General features: G+C 25.1%; 1 protein-coding gene and 1 pseudogene across 2 annotated transcripts in view; both read right to left on the minus strand.

Annotated features, from left to right (window-relative positions):
• The window catches only part of LOC112594752, a 39764-nt gene extending 29002 nt beyond the window's left edge, over window positions 1-10762 (minus strand). For both annotated transcript variants that reach the window (XM_025339718.1, XM_025339717.1), the window contains exons 1-2: window positions 10523-10762; window positions 10037-10346 (exon numbers count right to left, since the gene is read on the minus strand). In XM_025339718.1, the coding sequence (XP_025195503.1) occupies window positions 10037-10114 (78 nt within the window). In that variant the 5' untranslated portion in view covers window positions 10115-10346; window positions 10523-10762. The remainder of the gene's footprint in view (window positions 1-10036; window positions 10347-10522) is intronic.
• A 7091-nt stretch (window positions 10763-17853) lies between these two features.
• LOC112594786 lies at window positions 17854-20026 on the minus strand (annotated as a pseudogene).
• Between the last annotated feature and the right edge of the window lie 4940 nt (window positions 20027-24966).

Raw genomic sequence — 24966 nt, forward strand, 5'->3', positions numbered from 1 at the left:
ATTTTTGAAAAGTCAATATTTTAGTATAATTAATTGGTAATATTTAAAATATTAACAGAATAGTTAATATACGAGTATTATATTACTAATTTAATAAGATTCAACAAGCAATCAAGTTAAACAAATAATCCAAAATACCTATAAACCAGTTCATTGGTCACACGGTAATAACAGAAAAAGTTCATGACCTTCATTTCCATTTGAAAAAGCTCTACAAGTTAAACATCCCCATCAGTCCTTCAGTTTCTTAGTCCGTTTATACACATATACTTTCACTCATAGTTAAATTTATTTCCATTTATCTCTCAAAAGTCACTCTTTATTAATATAAGTTCATTTAAAATAATTTAAATAAAATAATAAGCAATTTTTTTTCTCTACATCTGCTATCAAATGCATGGAACACATACTTCAACATTAGTGAGTATAAAGCATATAATTATCTCTTCAAAATAGTACTATTAAACTCTAATTCGTCTTATTAGTGATTTGTTCTATTCTATAATACTGTTTAAACCATTGTTTATATTTATTTAGAACACTTTCTAATACACTTCTTTATATATAAATAAACTCCAACCCTTATAGCTTCTTCTTTTTTAATTTTAATTTTTATATATTTTTATTTTTTACTCTTATTACAATATTTATTTTAAAACTATTATATAAGTATATTTTTACTTTGAATTAATATTTTTAAATGAATAAACATTTTTTTAAATTTTTAAATATGTGCTCGTATCGTAACAAATCACATTATTGAATAGTTTTGTATACACTATACACTTGAAGTGTAATGAAACATTTTAAAAATAATTGAATTTACAAATTATAATTAAATAGTTATATTTAATATTCATAATTTGTAAATAGGTACTCGTAGATATTAATTGTGTATTTGTGTAGATATGCGTAAAAATAATAAATACTAGTTCTAGCGCTTCTAAATATTTTAAATGATCATTATAATATTATATTTTATGAAATTTATAAATAAATTACAAAAAAAGTTATTTTTAATATTATCTAAAAACATAATTACTAGCTCTTTTAAACATAATGGTTTATTTCATAAAAAGTTCGAATTTAATCTCACTTAATATTTTATTATTATTTTTGTCAAAAAAACATCAAAAGCAAAATATTTTTTAGATAATTGAACATCAAAAGTACTTTATACAAATTACTTAATCCATGATAAAATATACCAGTGAATATATCATTATAAATTTTAGAGTGAAAATAGTTTAAATAATTATAGATAAAAGTGCAATTGAAAAATAGAAAGTTTAAAACAAGTTAAATTTTCAATTATTTACCTATTAAAACGTACTTTAAAATAAATATTAAGATTGAGTAAAAAAACATTTTAAGAATATTAAGCGAGAATAGACCTTAATAACAATGAACTGTTTGGTTTCATTATCTATATTAAACATGTCTTAAAAAAATATTGTTTTTAATAAACTACGGAGATACTTCAATTTCAATGTGTATACCCGTATAAAATTCACGTACAATACACGTAAAGTATCATTGGAAAATAAACAAACGTATAAGAATATAATATGTACGCGACGGTGTGCTTCGTATAATATAGGTACTTACATAAAATATGACTCTTGTTAGTCGAAATAGATGTGTCTATATAAATATTATTACAATACTTTTATGAGAAACGATAACAGAGTACAATATGTAATACACAATATTATTGTATGAAATAAGTCTTCGTCAAGAGCTAACTGTTTCGCGCATATAATATGATAGTTGACTTTTATGAATTTCAAAATGGGCTTATATATGATTAAAAAAAAAAAAAAAAATGTTTCAGAAACACGAATAATCGGTTTTCTGTTAAATCATTTCAGATGCTATCATTGCTATTTCAGCAATTTGTTTTCTATTGAATAACGTTACATCTTTTATATCCGTGTAAAATAATATTCTTAAAGGAAAATTCCATCTAGAAAATGATCGATAAAATTTTCTGAGATGAATTCTTTTCGACATTTATCGAAGGATATTGGTGATTTTAGTATTAAGCCAGATATGAATCCTTCTCGCACGTAAAATATCAGTCTATATGTGTAAGAGTATGGGAAAAAATAAGCAAAGTAAATTTTGATAACGACTAGAATTGGACCATTTACGAAATTCACAATTGTATATTTTTATTATATAACAAAATGTTTGGTTATTAAAAAAAAAAAAAAAAAAAACAGATTTCTTTGCTATTTTCCTGTGCGGACACAAGTAATTATTATTCGTCCGTTGTGATACAAAAACAAATTGGCAGAGGACTTTTGTGTAAATTTAGTTTCCCATATGATGTAGAACTGTGGTTCATGAATTTTATATGTAATATGCACACCAAAATGCAGTGATGATTACGATCATGAAAAAGCTTTTTTTGAATATTTACCTAAATCTACATATTATATCGTAGTATAAAATCATTTATTTTACAAACAATGATGGGCGATGATGGTTAAAATATGTATATCAACGACGGCGATTATTACAGAATACTTGTGTAGGTGCTTGTCGTTATAATATAAACATTTAATTACGAATAACATGATCGGATCGAAATCAAATTTATAAACAACGAATGGCGTCTATTTAGTACTCTTAAGAGATTTTAAACAGCATTTTTGATTAAAGTAATAAAATGCTTTATAATAGAATATTTTAGTATCGAATTTTTCGTCCATGCGTTTGACGTTGCTGCACGTCAAGCAGTGATGTTTTCTCCGTATAGTAACTTAAATAATTAATTTCTATACGAACATTTTGTTTTCCGAAAAATGTTTGATATTATTAATGTGCAATACTCTACATTCGCTTATAAAACATAACTTAAATATTTTAATACAGTATTTCGCTTAAACATTGCAATGACATGACTATGATATTATTATGCTTATAAAATACATTTTGGCTAACACTGGAGGTGACGTAAAATGACCCTCGTGTTCACGTTTTTACCTACTCGCAGCACCGACCGTCACGTACAGAACGCCCATCTATCCATCGCATCAAAATCGCATTCTATTTTACGGGAGTTGTCTTGTAAAATCGTGACATATGTATAAACGTATGTTACTAGTGACCTGCTCAAGGAATTATTTTTTAATGCATTATGTAATCGATTAGAAATATCATATAGACATAAAAACCGTTCAAATGAAATATTATATCATTTTTATTAAAAGCTTTGAAAGGAATATTATACTACATTTCAATAGGAATAAATTCAATATGAATTACGAAAAACATTCTCATTTATTTTTAAGACCGTATCTCAGCTTAATTTAATATGTTCTATTACTGACGAATTGAACAATATAGTTATGATTATTATTATTATTTTTTTTTTTTTAATTTCAATAGGTATAGATCTTGTTTTGTCTACGTATAGTCGCGGAAAACCATTTTATAAAAACACAGTATACTCGTAATATTTTAATGATTTTAAATCCATACATATGTGTAAAATAAATCTCATGATTTATATTAAATTATGCATATAAATATTATTGATATGTCATTATTACACCGTTTGAACGAACTGCAAAACTAAACAAATCGAACCCACATATGGAAACGTATGATATTGTGTCACGGAATATTAATTTCGAATTATAATATCAGTCTTACACTTATAGTATAATTCAATTATTCAACTACTATTTGGAAATTAACATTAATAGTTAATAGTTTACTAGGTATGCGAATTGATGTGTTTAGTGGTGACAAAGCGGTTTTTATACGTTGTTTTACGAAAATATAATTTTTATTAATGCGTAGAGGTAGGTAACCACAGTTTATATAAAGAATATTTTTATGTGTGCATCTAAAACCGTTTACATTCATGTATTATAATGGATATATGTATATATACATATATTCATTACAAACCTAGTATAGATTTTATCTGTTTTTTTTTTTTTTAATTTTTATGGAGTGGTTCGCTTCTGAATTATTAAACATACTATTAAATTTTATGCCGTACTATTATGAAAACCCCGCTAAATATTGTTTTCGTCCTATATTTATTAAAATATTATTAATTCATGAATTTGGCAACAAAAATAAAATTAAACTGCACAGTGCATGAAATGACCAGACCTTCGAACAATTTTTTGAACTAGAGGAAAGTATGCGTTATTATTACACTCTAGACTATATCGAATAATATTATTAATATTATGTAGGTACATTTAAGATTTTAAGTGGAGCTAGGAATATTTTGATTTAGTAATGAAGTGGCTTTTTTTTATTGTTTATACGTCTTCGTGTGATTTCTTTCAAAAAATTTTATTTTATTACTATTATTTTTTTAATAGAAGGGTAGCAAGAAAACAAAGAAATAAAATCAAAAATTATTTCTGTTATTTTTTTTAATAATTGGGAAAAACAAACAAGAAACAGCCCAAATATAAATTGATTTCATGTACATTACCGATTCGTTGATCCGTTAATAATAATAAAATTTATAATATTCTTGAAATTCGAAATAATGTAATAGCAATAAAGTCCTTAATTAAATTCCAATAGAAATCCAAAACAAAATTGGGCTGGAAATGTTTCCTAAATACGTATTACATTCATAACTTAATAGTGTTATTTTACCAAGAAAATATAATATTATATTTAAAAAATAAACTGCTTAGTAATTTATGAAATTAAAATATACCTATAAATATAACCGTAATTTCTAAATCATAGTTAACAATTTAAGTCGGATAAAATTAAACCAATCTATAAATATAATTTGAGGATTGTAAAACTTATCAACTTATTAATAATGTATTTATTGCTAGTAAAGGTTGCTATAGAATTTATTAAATAATGTAAAAGAAAAATATGATGACAGATTAAAATAAATATTATAACATATTGTATATTTGTATAATATAGAGTAAGTAGGTAAAAACATAGTCGTATGTTGTGTAAATTATTGTTTTACGTTATTTTTTTCTCATTATTTATCCACTGTTGGTTTATGTACTTACTTTAACTCCATTAATGGACACATGCCAGTTTCAATTGTCTTATCCTATGACAACCATTAGTGATAAAGTAGTTATCATAATAAATCCGATTATTTTAAAGAGGAAACAGATGTTGATCATAGCTTGGAAAGGATTTAAAATTTTGTCAAAATACATGTTCATCATCGTTCATAATATTTTATATTTTTTGAGGAAAACTGCGCGAAGGACATTTTGTTAAAACGTTTACATAATTGAACTAACACCTTGTTTTTTTTGTTACCCATAAATTAAATTATTAATCTCGTTGCTGTTTTTTTTTTTTTTTTATTTATTATATATATATATATATATTATTCCTCTTTTTGTCAATTCCATGCGATATTTGAAAAAATATATACGCAATAAGCAAATACCGTGCACTAATCTCTCGATATTTATTTTTGCATTTTTATTAATGTAATCTACTAACTACAACTATTTTTACCAAGAATTGAAAAAACGTCAATGATAACGATAAAAATATGCATGAAATATGTTTATTTATAAATGTTCAACGTAGTTATATTTACGAATATCATAAATCATTGGATAGTTAACAACAACTGGAAAAAGCGTTTAAATTGCAAGCATATACTAAGAAACTTAATTCCAAGTAAATTAAAATCATATTATTAATTTGAGAAAAAAATATATTTATAATCTTTTTATAATGATACGTCAATGCGACTTATGAATTATTATTACTTTTAAATATTAACAAGTTTGGATGAGCTTAAAAAAATAAAACTAAAGTTAAGTCATATTAAGTAATAATAAAAGCAATTTCTATTATTTTATAAAATATACTTCACATTTTTTATCACTTTAAAAACAAATTTTAAATATTAATATTTAAAATTATCATGGAATAAGTAATATACATTTTATAATTTATAATTGTCCTATTTATTTTATTTTATTATTATTATTATTATTATAATTATTTATTTATTTTTTTTTTTTTTATAAATGACTGGTGTATGATATTTTAAAACAAATTATGAATTTTAATTCATGTTAATAGTTAATTATCTAATTAAGTAGATACAGACATTATAATATACTATATACTTTATACTTATATAAGATGTTTTTGAACATATCAAGTATCCTCAGAATTTTTTTTTCAAATTACAACAAAAAAATGAGTTTATTGAAAATTGGTGTTTAGGTTCTACATTTATTTTCCTGATTATTTTGAAAAGTATTAAGAATTTTCTACTTTTGACACTCCAAACTAGTTTCAAACCACACTCAATATTATTTTTTGTAGCGTAAAAAGTGTTTTTTAATTAAAAATAAATAAATAATTTTATTGATTCTCTCGGAATTTAAAACCGAATAAAAATTTATACTTAAAAAAAGTACAATACGTATTATTGAAAAATATTCTGTATTGAATATTGATGTATTATATTCATAATTCTTGATGCTAAAATTAATGTAAGAAATAGCACAACACATATTGTTTAAAAAAGAATACTTTTACTGATACAGTCAAACTCGTATTTTTATACGCTTAACTATATTCAAATAATTAAGTTTAGTAGTACTAATGACATTTTTAAAAATGTTTAGAAAAATTTGAAGGGTGGAATGCTGTAGCTACTTCAGCGACCCCCATATATGGCTCGATGTATATATATATATATATATCAACATAATACGAACAATAATGATAAAAAAAAAATGCTGAATCTTTCAGAGTTTCGTAAAACTGATAAAGAATTAAATACGAATCAGATGACTTTTCGTATTTACTCAAAGTAAATAAAGATAGCAACCTCGGGATTTCGATGTTCTAATAAAACGACTTTTGATGTTTTGCCAAAAGACAATTTGTTCAATGCCTTAAAATATACTTACTCAAGTTAGTTCAACATGATTTACCTTTCAAAATCGTATACCTATTATTATCTGATAGTAACTTTAATACAAATTCTCTAATTGTAATTCAAATATATAAGTTAGATTTTTTTACATGGAAGAAGCTAATGCAGAAAAACTTATTATTTTAATAGTAATTATAAAACTTAATCATTTTCTTTATCATTTTCTATAGTAAATACATTTGTATTTTATAATTAATTTAAAAACAAATTTAATTTACAATTAAAAATGATTTCTTCATAATATATATTACTATAATATTTGATTTATTTTTGCATCTTAAAGACTCTTGATAAAAAATTTAATCATATTGCATAGGATGTAACATAATAAGAATAAATATTTATAATATAACCATACATACATCTCATAAAATAGGCCTATTAGATAAATTACATGGCTCAAAAGTCATAGCTCATAATTTACATTAAATTTTATTAAGCCATTACAATAAATAAAAATATTTACTCATATTAAGGCTTTGTTTTCTGGCAAGCAGTAAAACATTCCATTATAACTTATACTTAGTTATTTATCATAATTGAGCATAATGTAATAATTATAGATATTTTGACGTCGTTTGTATACAACTATTTTTGGATTGAATATCTTGTGATAACTGAGATATAATTTAATTTTCAATATTGACTCTTGAGAACAAAATTAAATTCCACGCAATTTAAAAAAAATACATACATGTTTTATTTCTGTGTAATGTTCATAAATTTTGTTTTTTTTTACACGAAAAACTTTAAAAATTTAAAACTTTATTTTTAAAATATAACAAAATAATACAGATTATTTATTTTTTTCTTAATCGAGACAGTTATGTTTAAACATTTAAAAAATGTAAATCATCCCACTAATATTTATAATATTCTACTTCTATTTAAAAACAAACTTGTATAATTTTAAAACAATAATTTATAATATAAATATACTTGATTTTTTATCCGTACTTACTATAATTAGGCGTAAAACGCAGCATAAAACTAATTTAAAAAAACTAAATGATCAAAAAAGTTTTAAGTTGATTATAGAATCTCCATATCAATTGAATTCAGAAAAATAGAGCGATATTTCAAATTATATAAGTAAGCTTAAGAATTTTATATCAAAGTACTTATAATAAATCCACTGAAATATTAATATTTTTTTGATTGATTCATATCCAAAACCAAGGATAAAAACTTTAAAATTCAATGAATTGTTAAAATTAATCAAATTTATACTGATAACGTGGCAAGACGTACCTAGTTTATTTATTCTTTATTCTTCTAGAATTAGATTTCGAAAATTTTTTAGGTGGATTTTACAGCTGTCTGCTAACCAAAAGCTGTTAAAATTTATCAGATACAAAATGTATAACCTAGGTCAAATATGTTTACCACATTGTCAGACGAAAATACGAATGTATTTTAAACTAACAAAATATAATCATAACACTTTTAAGATTTTTTGAATTTTGACAAAGTTCTAAATTTAAACGTTTATCAAAAAATGTTGAGACTATATTTTCGATATTTTTCATTGGTAAATGAACAATTTATGAGGAAATTTTTAAGATTTTTGACTAAAAAATGAAAATTTTAATTGTCAATAACTCAAAAAGACTAAAAGTATTTAATTTTAATAAATTAAAATTTCAAGTTTCTATGGTTATTTATTTTTCATAAAAATTATTACGAAATTATTATATCTTATTTTGGTTGGTGCTAAAAAAAATAATACTACAATTTTGATTAAAGGAGCTCCTGAAATTCTTTAAAAATGGAAAATAGATTATAAAGATGCTTAGTGTCTTACATAAATATGGCTGGTCTTATTTGTAACTATACTAATTGTTATTTTATATAATTATAACTATAAAAATATCGTTTTTTTATGTTATTAACCTTCATTTTTAGTTTAATTTTAATTTTTAAATTGAAATAATCATTTATTTTTAAAAAAAATGTAAAAGTTTTTATTAAAAACTATGTATATAGTTACTTTACATATTATAAAACTTTTTAAATAGGTAATATTACATTTCTTCTAATGGTGTGGTGGCATTTTTCTTTTTAGAACATTTCAAAAGTTCAACAAGGTATGAGTAAATTTTAAATTATTTGAATCTCATTCATTCTAATTTTATTCTTATTTACAATAAAATGGTTTTAATAACTAAAAAAAAACTAAAAAGCTAAATAAAGTATAAGCATTAAGAAGCACATTATATTTAAGTTTATGTAAAGACTAAAAATTTGTCTTGAAAAATGATATCCATTTTTTAAACATGTACCTACAAATTATAAACTAGTTTTAATAACTTTTATTAATTTATTATGAAATCAATGAAATATCATTAAAGAAATGTATAAATCAATATTTTTTTAATATAAATTTAGTTTTATATTCGTATAAAATGATAAATTAATTTTATCATTCGGTTACCTTAAACTCAAGACAATCTATTTTAATCGAAAATGTTTAGTATGACTTTGAGAAAACTTAAATTATTTTATTTAATATATAAATTTGTATTGAATTCGTGAATTTTATGCAATTATCTTGAAGGACGTAACGCTCACTAATTTTTACACTGCAGGCGTGCAGAAAAAAATAAACTCAATAATTTGCGCGTATTACCGTAACATCGACATGATATTATTTAATCAGAATTAGTTAAATACTGACAAATGATGTCGTGGACGGACTTAAATGCGTCGCGCCAGACATCGCGAAACCCTCGAGAATTCATATCGCGTCCGATCCGGATGAAATAACGTGACTTTAACGTGAACGTGCGTGTCCGGTAAAGCGATCGCGGTATGACGTACCTACCTATGCATGCGTAGTGTGCGATGCAATTGCGGTCAAGAGGGTTTTTCACAACAATGAAAAATTGTATTTTATCATAAAATATTAATATGACCCTGTCCGAACAACGTGTCATTCGCAGTCTTACCCCGTCACCGCTTTGCCGGACGACAAACACTCCATGTACATTGCTGTTGAACAAATACTAAAGCATAGGTACCTACTACTGTTCTCTACTAATAGTAAGACGGCGACATGATATATTAGTGCATAGGTATAGTCAATATGTGTTTGTGTCTTACCGAAGTCGGGTAGGCCAATGCGGTGTGCAAGCAAAGCGCTGAGGCGACGGCGACGATTAGAATGCTGCAGCGGGCCATCTCGTCGTTGAAAAGTGTTCGGGGACGTCGGGTGAAAAGTGCGAACAATGTACGCAAGTGTATATTATAATATACAACGATATAGTGACTATATCGGACGATGGCGATCAACAGATGATTTGAACGGTAAAATCGCCGTGCGCGTTGTCCGCCGTCGGGTCACGACGAGCGTCTTCTACGGGTACACCGCTAGTGCTGCGTATACGTGTGAACTCGGACCGCGGTCGGAAGCCTATAAATCGGAATTTTCCATGATAAATGTTTACGGTCCTTCGACTGTATTATTATAACATCATATATTAATAAAACACACACACATATATATATATATATATATTATCGAATATCGCGTAAACGAACGACGTCTATCGTGTTTAATGTTTATATCATTTCAATTTACCGACCTACCTATATATATATATATATTTAATAATATATAATATTATTATATATGCAGACGGACGTATATAATGTTGCAATTTTATATATCATACGACTTTGGTGTACGCGTGTATGTGTGCGTTTATGTACGTGCCTGTGTGTGTGTGTGTGTGTGCGCGCACGTCACAGACTTGAGTTCCGCGTGAAGAGACAGCAGTTGGACACAATCGTACCGTCGTCGACGTCGGACGGATAAGTGAAGTGTCCCGAAATGCCGGCGCCCATATATATACATTGTGCCGGACGTACGCGCGTACTCGCGAACCGCTGCGACTCCGCCTACGTCGCGGGCGCGCCAACCCTTGGCGCGGCGGTGGTGGCGTTCGCGACGAAGGCGACGGCCCGCGCCGTGTGACGGCTGTAGTATACGTTTTCATATCGCGTATTAATATTGTTAATGTTATTATTATTATTATTATTATTATTATTATTATTATCATTATCATTACTATCATTATCATTATTATTATTATCTTTATATAATGTACCTACATGTGTACATACATATATAGGTACACCGCTCGATACAGGTATGGGCATGTGATACGCACTGTGTAGATAGATACACTCCGCACTGCGTCGTGCCGGGGAGACGAAATTATAACGAGAGAGACTGATACCTACAGCTGTTGTGCTGTCGACGAACGCATGTTTCTATGACGTTTCGCGAGTCGTGACTGCAAATATAATGGACGCATTAAAACCGTTGGGATTAACGCGAAGAGCTTTTTTCGTGCCACCGCTACAAAGCGTGTGCAATGTGATTGAGGTTTCTAACGATGTAAAAACTAGAAGACTTCGAATGATGCGATTTTATTGCACCAATACGCCTTTTATAGACATGCAATGATCAACATCGCTTTTCCTCTGTCAGAAGTAGCGTTTTAATGCGATTATGCTCGTAGTTACAAAAAAAAATAAAAAAAATAAATTCTTTTTTTTTGTTATTATTATGTTAATATACATGACACAATAATCAAAGTATGATTTTAAATATTTGTACTTTAAATAAACGGCATACTAAATAATATTTAAGAAAATAGTTAGGTGTTAGAGTAGTCGTGAAATTTCTTGTCCATCCCTCTCGTGCAAATTGATCTATCATCGTTATTATATTATGTGCGTAATATTTACATTGGAACATATTATAAAACTTCGGTGTTTCGATCTATTTACACATTTTGCAGAGGTAATATTTTATTTTCGTGTCAAACACATTGCAATGCTTAAAATATTTATAACAAACGATTTTCGTTTTAAAGAGATTTATTAAAAATATCGCGTCACTTAGCCGTTATTGTCTGTAATTATAGATACGACTCAAAAATTATAAATATTCGTGAATAAAGTTATTTTAAGTTATATACTTATATTTATTTTATGCGATTCGATTAACAGTAATATGCTGTAAGCTACTTAACTTAATTAAAAAAAAAAAAAATTAATTATTTTTTTAATTCATAAAAATGTTTCAGTTTTCTAAAAGGAAAATTAAACTTAAAAACACGTGTTCGATATTATGTTATGCGTATCCAAAAAAATTAATATAATATACATTTAAAATATTCAATATTCATTTAACAACTATTTCAAATTCAAAACGATTTTTAATTTATTACAATAATATTTGTGCCTGATTAAATTATAGTATTTTGAGAGGAATAATAAAATAATTTTAATATAAATATGTTAAAATATTTACATAATAATGATAGCTTTTTTTTTTTATTGTGCTGTTACACAAATAGTTATTACAATTATTATACAGTGATAATAATCAAATGCATAATCAAAACATTATGATAGCAATGGTAAAGTAAATTCAAAATATAAAAGTTAATAAAATCTTCATCGAAGGAATTATATTTAAAAAAATTCTAAAAATATGGTATTTGGTAACATAAAATTTAAATTTGAACTGTGATGGTAATTATTATTTATTTTACAATCTATAACAAATCAACTATATATATTATGTTATGAATACGAATTTCACTCATTAGAACGCATCATAGTTTTTATATTTTTTATTATTTTTATTATTTTTCATCGTCATTATTAATATTAACAAACAATGTGCAACGTGTGTATACCATTTTTATCATCACTGCTTACATATTTATTTTTTCATATCTTCACAATTTTATTTTTTTTATTATTATCATTGACGTGTTTTTAATACTTTTGTGACACATCAATAACCATTTGAGTAAATTTGCACACACATACACATATACGTAGGTAGTTAAACGCCAAGCTATAAGTCCTTTTGACGCGATAGAGTTTTTACCGTACAAGGTTATCGGATATATCATTATATACCCTTGTTTTCTAACCTATTATTATACTTCCGCTGGCGCCTCATACAGTCATATACATATGTCTATAGCCAAGGGATTAACTCGTCCGCGGCTTATATAGGTACTATACAACTGTCTTCCGCATCCGGTCTGTACGGAAACATCACGAATCCACTGCGCGTCATATTGTTGCATATTACTATAGACTATCGTAAATATATTATTATAAAGTGTTTATTGAGTATATAATCTATAGGTATGAAGTAAACGTTTTTAATGTAATATAGTCATTAGTTATTACTATTATTATTATTACTTTTATGAGTATTAATAGTATCTAAAACCTCTAAAATTAATGTATAAATTGTCCGACCGCATGCATCCGAAGTAAGTATATAGAAACGTTTTTGTTTATCGTAGTTAAACCTTATGCGTATTAATCAAAATATAAAGTAATTCACCAAGCATTCTCACCTCCTTTTATTTCTTCAATAATAATATAGTTATTTAAAATCTGATTTTTTGAATTTTGTAATATACTATTTAAAAATTTTAGTAATTTATATAATCTATCAATATTTATGATTTATAAAAGTACTTCAAGTATATAGGTAATAAATAATATCTATCCGATATAATAAGTGTATTTATACTTTTGAAAAAAATATTTTTAAGGACTATTATCTATTAACATTTTAAGAAAACAATCCATTTGAACTTTTAATTAAGTATATCAAAATTTATTAAAGTTAATAAAAAATTATGAATTTAATAATTTATAATAAAAAGAGAGGGATTATTATCTAAAAAAAAATAAATATGCATTTCTATAACATACCCTCAAGTATAGTAGAACAACTTTAAAAGTCGAAATTTGAATTCATTTATAATTGAATTAAAAATAAGTAAATAAACTTGATATATCACTCTGTATATAGAATTTGACGAAATCTCACAAAGATAAATTATACGTATATGAGAAAGTACATGACGTTTACAAGTTGTATTTCATGAAAGTTAATTATTGAAATCTATTGTTACGATCAGAAAACGTCATATTCAACCAGAGCAATATCCAATCAAACAGAAATAGAGTTATTTATGAAAAATGTATTTTACAATTTTCATTATTAAATAAAGAAGGTGTTGAGAAATGATTTGTTGATGATATTATATTATTATATCCATAACAATACCGAAAAAGTTAATACATTCATGGATTTATTAACAAGAAATGTTCATTTTTTTTTTTTTTTTTTTTTTATTTTAATAAAATAAAATGTTCCTAGCTTTAGCTATCTGTATCTATTGATATTTACAAATTTAAATTTTTAGCTATTCGAACATGATTAAAATTAAGATAGGTAAGAAGTTTAAATATGGAGATAGAAATATTACTATTATTAGCAATCTACAATATATAGTATATACATTAATGATTGTTACGTCAATTTACGTAATTATTATAATTATAATCTAAGTAACAGTTAACTGATTAATTAATAATTATAATATGAGACATAAACAAATAATACAAACATTTACAACAATAATAGAATCATATATAACAATGAAGTACTGCGAGTTTTATTAGATAACATACAGCTACGGTGAATTGTGTGGTGTTATTAAACAAGAAGATCGTGCGGACGTCTACATTTTAATCTATGTTGAGGTCGATGTACGTGAAGATTATAATAAAGTTAACCAGATGAGTTGAGCAGTGAGCTATGGAAGTTTTCTAATAAAGTTTTTATGTGGTCTACAATTTCCTGAATTTGAAGGTCTTTGTGCAGGTTTGCATTCCTTATGATTATGGTAAATTTAAATTGGAATTTAAGTATATAATATCTATGAAATTTAAGTAGACAAGTTGTCAAGTGTGGATAATTTTTTAGAAAAATTTTGAAATTGAAATTAAGAGGCTGTGATTGACTTATAGCTATCGGGATCGGATTTGTCCTTACCTGGTTTGTTTATCAGTATTATAGTTACGATTTTTCGTTTGACTGGAAAGTAACTAAGACGCAATAGTGAGTTAAACAGTGTTGACATAAACACTATTTTTTTCAGTGGTTAGGTTAGGTTTTTTTAGCATGAAATTTGTTATTTTATCGTGATCCAGTGTTTTTTTGTTCGAAAGATTTTTAATAATTTTTTTGATTTCATTTGGCGTTACATAATTTGTAGTATTTTGGACTGCATAATTTGATAGTTCTAAAGTGTGTTTTATTCTTAAGTCGTTGGTTAGATTACAAATGTGGTTGGGAGAAAAAGTATTGTACAGCATGTTAAAAAAAAACCTCATATTTTTCTAAATCGGATATTACAAGTTTAGCGTCAGTGTGGGGAAGGTGAATTGTGTTGATATCTTGGTGTATGTTTGACAAAAAACTATTGTATAAGGATACACGGTATTTCTGTAAGGCTATTTGGACTTTTTTAGTGAGCAAATTAAGTATTTTTTTTTTTATCTGCAGGGTTCCTGTGATTTTGCCAAGTACACCTAGCCAAATGTTTACACCAAATAAGTGATAATACGGAGTGTGGTAAGGTGTTGGCGTGGTATATTTTGTAACCTGGAAATTTAATTTTATCCGTATGAGATAAATGGGTTTCCGTTAAGCATACGATATCGATGTTGTGATAATTGAGGAAAGCTAATAATGTATTCCTTTGATTTCTTAAACCGTTGGCGTTCCAATTTTAATAATAAAGTATTATGTAGATCCGTCTGTGTTTAAATTTAAACTGTTTATGATAATTAGCAAATTTGCAATTATTTTCTGCATGAGTTGAGTATCAAATGTGTTAATTAGTAATAAAAGAGTTTTCATAAAATCATTATCGTTATCTGCGTTTTTGGTTGATTTTCTTTCATAATTATTGCTATTTTTATTATTATTACATACAGAGGCAAATGTGTAATGCTTATTAGTGTTGTCTTTATTTAAATGTATATTTTGAGTATTTTCATTGGGTTTTGTATTTGAATAGTTCTTGCTATGAATCGAATTTATACTAGTTTTAGTTTTTGATATTTCTTCATAAAATATACACCCTCTACAATTAATTGGGTGATTATTTTCACAGTTGACACATTTTAGAAGGGCTTCTGTTGATTTCTAACATTGACAGTAACGATGGTCACCCGCACATTTGACACACCTTGGTGGTAAATAACAAAACTTTTTGGTGTGGGAAAATCTTTAACAGTTTGTGCGTTGTGAGATATCCTTGGAGGGTTTTCTTGGTTCGACTACAACTACACAATGAAGAAGTCTATATTTCAGTGGATAATTTGGATAGTTAAACGGCTACAATTGGTATTGGAGATTTAAACTGGGCTTGAAGACGTATGACTGAAGCGACTTCATAATTAAGTACTTGAAGTTCATTATAAATACAAGCTTACAATATGCTTACGGAAGATTTTTATTAACTACTGATAGTTATTTATTTTCAGGAAGTTAATATGTATGGTATTCAATTTCGGATTCATCAAACAGTTTTGTTGCGGTTCTATAGTCATCTATCGAGTTTAAATTTAATTTTAGAACACATTTAGTGTTTACGATGAAGAAAATTTCAAAAGTCATATTAGCTAATGATGTATGAAAATTTATGTGATCGGAAATGTTGTAAATATAAATAGGTGAAATTTTAAGTCTGACCTGTGATTGTTGAGAACTTTCGTTTTCTGTATTATTGTCCATTTCAACGTTTTCTTGGAAAGTTAGTATTGGAGAGAATCTATTTTTGCTGTATGAGGAGATGTAAGAGCAGCACTACTACTTCTTTTTTTAGAAGTATCAAAAAAATTGAGATCTTGAGGTGAAGTATTTTTATTGTTGAAATGCATTTGATTATTATAAGCGTACGCGTTTACGGAGTAACAGAGCGCTATGAACAAGAAATATTCATGCAAGACTCATATGTGACAAAAATTACAAGTAGGTAGTTAAAAAAAAACAGCAAATGTATGTGAATGGTTCCACTTCAAATACAAATCATTATTCTACACGCATTATCTAGATTATAGATTCCTAAAAAAAATTCAAATCTTAATGGCCACATATATAACAAAATAACAAAAAGGTAGTAAATTTAAGAAAATTGCAGTCATCGAAAAATATTAACACATTTAAGAATTAAGACTAACAAATTATCAAAACCATCGGTTGATTAAGTAAAACGTTTATAAAAAAAAAAACTATAAAAATAAACATATCCACTCAAATAAGTATAATCCCCATATTTTTGGGGTGTAAGCCAGTTCATTTTCCCATGTAGTGCTTTGAGTAACCAATAACCATGAATAACACATTCGGGCTAGGTACGTCAAAAAAATAATAATTTTTTATACGCACTCGGCTGATATCTCATAATTTTAAATAATATAGACACGCTACTGTTTACTCGTATATGAATAAAGCGATAATTACGATATCCAAATAAAGATTGAATAAAACTATTAAGTTTTAAATCCTCTGTAAAAACACAGTTAATTTACTTACATACATTTTAATATACGTAAAAGAGCGTATGACTATATTATACACAATATACATGAGTTCGTACTCTTGCTGCAGCTATTCATTTGATGATATAATATTATATGAGTACTCGTATAATGAATTACTCCTAAGTATTACACAAAATTAGTTAATAATAATTATTTTAATGGGTTCAAGTAGTTTGTATTAATTTACTATATCATCATACTCATACTTTCCCCATCGCCTTTTAGTAGAACATTGTCAGTTTTCAACTCATTTATTATATTTATTTTATCATAAAATCAATAAAATTAATTTCAGAAAAATTATTATATTTAAATAAAAAATATAATTCTATTTTTATAATTTTGTGACATCAAATCTACATTTATGCAAAAATATTAAAAATTATTATACACAAATAATAGTTTTAACAAAAACATATACTTATTTTTTTTAAAAATCTATGGAATTATTGCAATTAAGTATTTTTCAAAATTTAAATATCAGGATGTGTGGGAAGAGTATTTTTATTTAAATCCTTGAAATAATCATGATGCAGTGCATCTCTAGCATTGATGCGTTTACTAGGATCATAGATCAATATATTCTATAAAAGTAAAAATAAAAATAATTTTAATCTAAGTCTAAATACTTTAATACAATTAATTACTCGAAGTAAATCCAATCCTACATTGCTTATATTTTTGACAGATTTCTGTGAAATATTTACGTTTCATTTTGGGAATAAAGGTTGATAATCCTGATATTCTGCAACACATGGCCATGTTCTTTCATCCGATATAGTCTAAATTCTAAATCAAACAATTTATCACTATTATTTAAAATAATATATAATATACTTAAGTTACTTAGATAAATAGCTAATATTGTAGTTTAAATTTAAATTATTAGAATTAAATATTTAAATGTCTTATTGCCAAGTTAAAAAGCCTAACAGAATACAGAAAGTTCAAATGTATAATGCTTATTTCTTTTTTTTCTTAATAGGTTTTTAGTTTTTGAGTAGAACGATAAATTTATTGATCTTAAAATACGCTATATGATAATTTTAATTTTAAATAAATTTTTATTTATGTCTCTCTTCACCTTTTGGAGCAATAAAAATATTTTGATTTTTAACTTTGAGGGTAGTTTTAGGTAAGAAATTGGATCTAATTGGTTCTAAATTTGGAGGAGGAGTCAAAAGTAAAAATTCCCTATACTTTAGAGAGTAGGTGATTACGGAAATTACTCAAAACTAAATAAACTAATTCTGATTTTTCATTTTATCTCAAAACTGAGAGGAAAAAATTATGCCAAAAATTAAAAATTTTCCTAAATTAATCGAAATTAATTTCAAAAATATACACTTAAAAAAGTTACTATAAAATACATTTTATGCTTACCATACTATATGATCGACCGGAAAAAATATACGATTGAATACAAATCCCCGCTCTCAATACTTAAAAAATATTATTATATTATTATAAACAGAGAATATTTGGCTATTTTGATATACATATACTCAAACACTATAACTGGTACTTATGTACGATGTCATATATACCTTTAAAAATTAAAAATTATCAAAAAGTATATGTAAAAGATTTATCATAAAATAACATAGATACAAAAAAATGTTAAAAACAAGTAATTAATAAAATTAAAGCCTAGTTTTCATCACACTGTGTACTTTTGTCACGTTAGGTTAGATTAGATTATCTATGCTAAAGTGCTTTAAAACTCTAAATATAGAACCTAAATAGATAATTTTCAATTAATATAATAAAATTAATTACTGTGCATACCTGAAAATATGAAAAAGTTGATCAATTTCTGAATCTCCTCGAAATAAAAGTCTTCCACAAGACATTTCTGCAAATATACATCCTATGGACCACATATCAATTGGACGACTATAGCGTTGAGCGTTTAGTAACAATTCTGGAACCCGGTGCCACAATGTTACTACCTAAAACATACTATAAAAATATTATATTACTAAAAAGTGTTATATAAATACTTCGTGTGTATAGATTCGAATTGGAAAATCATATGCATGACCCAAACTAAAATCAGCAACCTTCAATATATTATTTTTAATATCAACTAATATGTTTGGCGGTTTCGAATCTCTATGCAATATTCGCCTTGCATGACAATGATGTATGGTAACTAATAACTATAAAATAATCAGTGCACAGTAGGTCAATAAGATTTTTTGATAAGGTTAAGTATATCTCCATATTTATCTGACAACTGACAAGTAAAATATTTAGTAGTAATCTTATCTAAGTGTTTTTTCCGTCTTGAGATGATTAGTTTTTTTTAAGTCCATGGGGAGAAATTCGAATACTAAATACAACCGCGTGTCGTTCATAAATATTTACTTTAAACTAAATATCATTAAAAATCATTGAAAATGTACACGTACAATGTAAAATGTAATTAAAATTACTTCACAATATTTGGATGATTAAGTTCCTTTAGTATACTTATTTCTCGGATAGCTGTTATTAGGTTGATATACCTCCGTCTTCGATTTCCATACATATCTTTTTTACTGCAACAATTTATTTTGAACAACGTTCTATTATACACTTGTAGACTACTCCATAACTCTCTTCACCGATATTTTCTAGTTTATCATAAGCATCCATAGTAAAGGTTTTAAAAAAGTAATAAATCAAATTAAATTTAATGTATTATAAGTATATTATTATACAACGAGGTTTGTTTGTCCCTCATCAATATTTACCTGTATACATTTTATTAGTAAACTGAATTCTTTATCGAAACCGAAAAATCTATACCGTTCCCACTACTTCTGTTGCCTCCGTATCACTTGCCAAATCGTTAAACTCGATATATGTGCCTATTTTTGTCAACGACTACCTGGCATACACACATGCACAATACTCATTATCTCTCTTTGTGAATTATTTAATATTTTTTAAGTATTTAAATAAATTTTAAGCTATATTACCAAATTATATCGTATACTAATAGGTATAAATAAATTACTATAAACTATTCAATACACATATTAATGTTAAAATATATAATAAAGTACACTTATTGATTTGCTCAGAATTGTTTAACGTATATGAATTATATATCATTGAATTCAAATTTAATACATACATTATAGTGATCAATTTAATGATGAGTACACTCGACTCTTAACTGTACTGCAGAGAAATTACCTACTTGCTCACTTGCTCACTTTTTAAAATTGCTTTTAACCTGAATTTCAGTTTCTATTTCCATCTGCTATAATTACCTGCTTGTGTCTGTTATGAGGTTTGTTTTTTAGTACCATCCAATTTAGGCACTCTTTTAAAAACCAAACTAATCAATTTTTCGTAATCAACTATTATTTAATTTACAACAATACATTTTAAAATTAAATTCACCTACTGATGTAGTAATAAAGATGCACATAAAAATTAAATAATCTAAAATTATAGTTTTAACATTATAGTTCTTGATACTTTTTGTATTATATATATATGTTCAAAACATAGTATAGTTTTTTGTTTGATTATACGTATATTATATTTATCAAGTCATATAAATATTTCAAATGTATCACCAAAACAGAAATTTTAAATCATTGATACATATTCATAACTCATTATAGATACCTATTTATAATTAGTGAATTGTATTAATATATTATTTTAATGATATAATATTATATAATATTATAATATATACAATATCTATGTAGGTTCTATGAAAATCATTTTGAAAATGAAACATCACAATTCAATTTAAAAATACAAATTTATTTATAAGTAGGTACCTACCAGATTACCACAATTATTTCAATGTATTCGATCAACTGTTCACTTTTTGATGAATGCACTCTAGATTTCATCCAACTTATAATAGTATTAAACGGTGATTGAGAATGCACTCGTTTTTTTATCAATCTTGTATAAAAACTGAATTCATTCAATTATTCAAAACCTACAGATTATATTATATTTTCTAATCATAAAAGCATGCTTTAAATATAGTGTAGTTTTCAATATAGTTAGTAGATATTCTAATATTGAAATGAATATGTACATAATATGATACAGTCAAAGTGTATAATGTAGTATTAAATAATAAATAATGACCAGACATTTTATTAATACGTTTTAGACAATACGTTATCAATTCAAACAGAAATATTTCCAGCAGATTAAATAAGTTGATATTCTGTCATCAACTCCGTACCTATATTATTAAGTGTCGTATCAGTATCGTGTGTTATGTATCATGTTGTATAAAAAAATGAGTTTAATATATAAAAAAATAACTTAATATAATTCATTTACTAAAAATTGTCTTTGGTATTGCAGAAAATACCAATTTATTTAATAAAATAACTACCTAGTAAATTTATATACAAAAGCTAATTGTAATTACTTTGCCTAAAATTTTAATGTATTAATATTCTATAAAATAACCAGACAATATATAAAATGCCTAAATTTTATATTATGACTATATAGGTAACGATTATTCCCTTTCTAACCTTCTACTTTTTAAAAACATTGAAATGCACTATATTTTTATTTTTAATGATTAAGTTAAGTAACCAAAATCAACTCAAGACTTTTTTTTTATTATGCGTCACAAAAATAAATGTTTAGTTATTATTTTAACACAATTTTATGAATTCGTTTATTCATATTTAAAACGAATAATAAAAACACTAAAATACTAACAAAACATATCAATATCCAAGTACAATTAAATTATTCAATCTACGCAAGAAAATAATACAATAGAAGTATTTAATAATACGCAGGTACTATCCTATGCAATTATAATAATATATAATAAATAAAATAAATAATAATTTTTAATGAATTTAACGTCAAAAATAATCATGAAAAATATTACTTAGGTATTGAATATATGCTTACGTATTAGAAGTATTAAAAAAAATAACTTTTTTAGAAAGCTTTTTTTAATCTTTTATATTTTTTTATTATCTCTTTTTGCTATGAAATAATGTGGATTGTATGAATAATATAAAAATTTGAATGTATAAAGGACACAGTTATTATAATTTTGACGAAATAGTTGACAATAAATCTTACTTTATATATTTTACAATACTGCATGGCTAATTGATTCTCGAGTTCTAAATATTCTTCAATTTATTTATATTTAATTATACAATTTTAACATTCTTACTAATATTTGTAATTTAATATTGCAATCAACACGCACCATGTATTATGGTATAGATACATCTAACTAAATTTAAATATAATTTCTCACCACATAATGAGTGCTGAATCGTACTCATTTACGTTATAATTTCTACTATAGCTAAACATTTTTCTTTAAATTATTTAGTTTAAATAATATAATATATTTTATACAACGCTGTTTAGTCTTTAGTGAAACAATAATTATTATTGTGAACTTTTGTTTTAACTGTTTTTGTACATGGCCAAATGTCCGGAAGGGTTTAGTACATTTTCTGAATTATACATATGCATAAAAATTACTTTATAATTAAAATGCAACAAAACTTTTAGCATATTTTAGTGTTATATTATAGCTTAAAATGTATTATTATGTATTATTCATCAAAGTGAAATAAATAATAAGTCTTTATAGTAAAACTATAATAATGACAGTAAATGCAGCTTCCAAAAAACAAAAACTATTTTTGTCATGTTCTGCATGAAATGAATATAGAAAAGATATTACAATAACATTTCTAGCATTGTACCAGTGTATCTTATTATTTAAAGAACAAAAACTTCTAAAGTTCTAAATAAATTATAATAATAATTCACTTGCTATAATTAATATTTAAATTTTATTTTTAATATTTTTTGTTTTTAAGATTTTTAGTATTTTGAGCTTTATTTCTTTTAATAAGTTGTACTATATACTGCTGTTTTCATAGATGAACTATGTATTGAGAAATTAAATGTTTAATTTTATTTAATAATTTATTGAAGTTAGTTCGTAAATTAGTGCTTATTAATAATCGATATACTCTACAAAACAGTATTTAATTAAATTTACTTTACTGCAGAAAATAGAATATAATCAGATTGATTAAATCAATTGTACATATATGCAATATAGCAATAAATTCCTAAGCTCCTTTATACTTGGGACATAGTAAGTACTTTCGAAAATTATATAATATTCATGATATTTTATATTTTATTGATATATTTAGTACATTTTATTTATTTATTTTTTTTTTTTTGAGAGGTTGATCATGTTGAATTTATAAAAAAAATAAATTACACTTTATAATACAATACACTTTGCGTGTATTTTTATGATCCAATGTAAAAACAATTTTCTTTTCATAGCTATAATAAAAAAGGGTCAAAAATTACACTAAAAGTTAAAAATTCAATAAAAATTAATTCGTTGTACCAATAAACTTTAAACAAATTTGTAAAAATATACTTCATTGTTTAGGACGAAGGTCTCTTATTTCATAATGAATTCCAAAAAATGCATTGAACTACGAACTCTAATTAGCATTCGTCAGAAAGATATATTGGCCTATGTGGCCAAATATTTATTAACATACGATCAATATATTTGTATACACATATAGTTTATCTCCAGCAAATTGTTCATTAATTCAAAAATTAAAGCTTTTAAATTCTAATTAATATTTATTAGTCTGATTTAAATGAAAATTAAAGACCTGTTTTTTTTAGTAAGGGGTTGCCAACAGCCCCGAATTATCAAAAATCAAATATGCATGCATAGTTTAATGAAATCAAAATTTAAAGATTAATAACTCGAAGATGGGATTTAGAAGAATATCAAATTTTAAAATTATCACTGAAGTTACCATGTTTGACACTAAAAAAAAATGGCTAATATTTTAGATAAAAACTTATTCACTTATATTTAAAAAAAAAAAACAACTTATCGTTAGAGTTTTATAAAAAATACATATATAAATATATTAGATATTGTCACATTTGACATTTGACATTTAAAATTAAACAGTGTTATGATATCACTAGCCTTTAGCCTTGTGTTTGTTCAAATTCTTGAAAAAAATCAGACGTTTTAAAATAATGCATTTATATTTTCTATCAAATACCCACTGAAAAAAATAATTGGTATTTATAAAATTAGGTATGCAAAAATATTTTATCTCTGTTTCCGTTCAAAAATAAATTCATGTAATCACCGACATATAACCATACAATTCATCATTGTATTGATGATTATTATTTTGTTTCAACAATCAAGAAAATAATAATTATTATTATTTAAAATGTTTCATCTACTAATTTAGATCATGTATAAATACAAAATAATTATTAAAATAAACGCATGTTTGAGTTTTAATTAAATTTTAATATTTTATCTGAGTTCGATGCTCGTGATTCATTTGTTTCCCTAATATTATTTCCGTGATAATTAATCTGATAGTGTTTATTTCATACCAAAATATATAGGATTTATTAAAATTTAATCAGTTCATAAATAAGTTGTTTAAAGTTTCAATCACAAAAAATAAATATTTATGACATAATTTGCACAATATTCAATATTATAATTCATAGAATTTTTTGGCTTAACAACTAAGTGTTTCATTGAT

This window comes from Melanaphis sacchari, unplaced genomic scaffold (genome assembly GCF_002803265.2).
Source record: "Melanaphis sacchari strain LSU unplaced genomic scaffold, SCAv2.0 Contig23_pilon_pilon, whole genome shotgun sequence".
In the NCBI taxonomy this organism is placed as follows: Eukaryota; Metazoa; Arthropoda; class Insecta; order Hemiptera; family Aphididae; genus Melanaphis; species Melanaphis sacchari.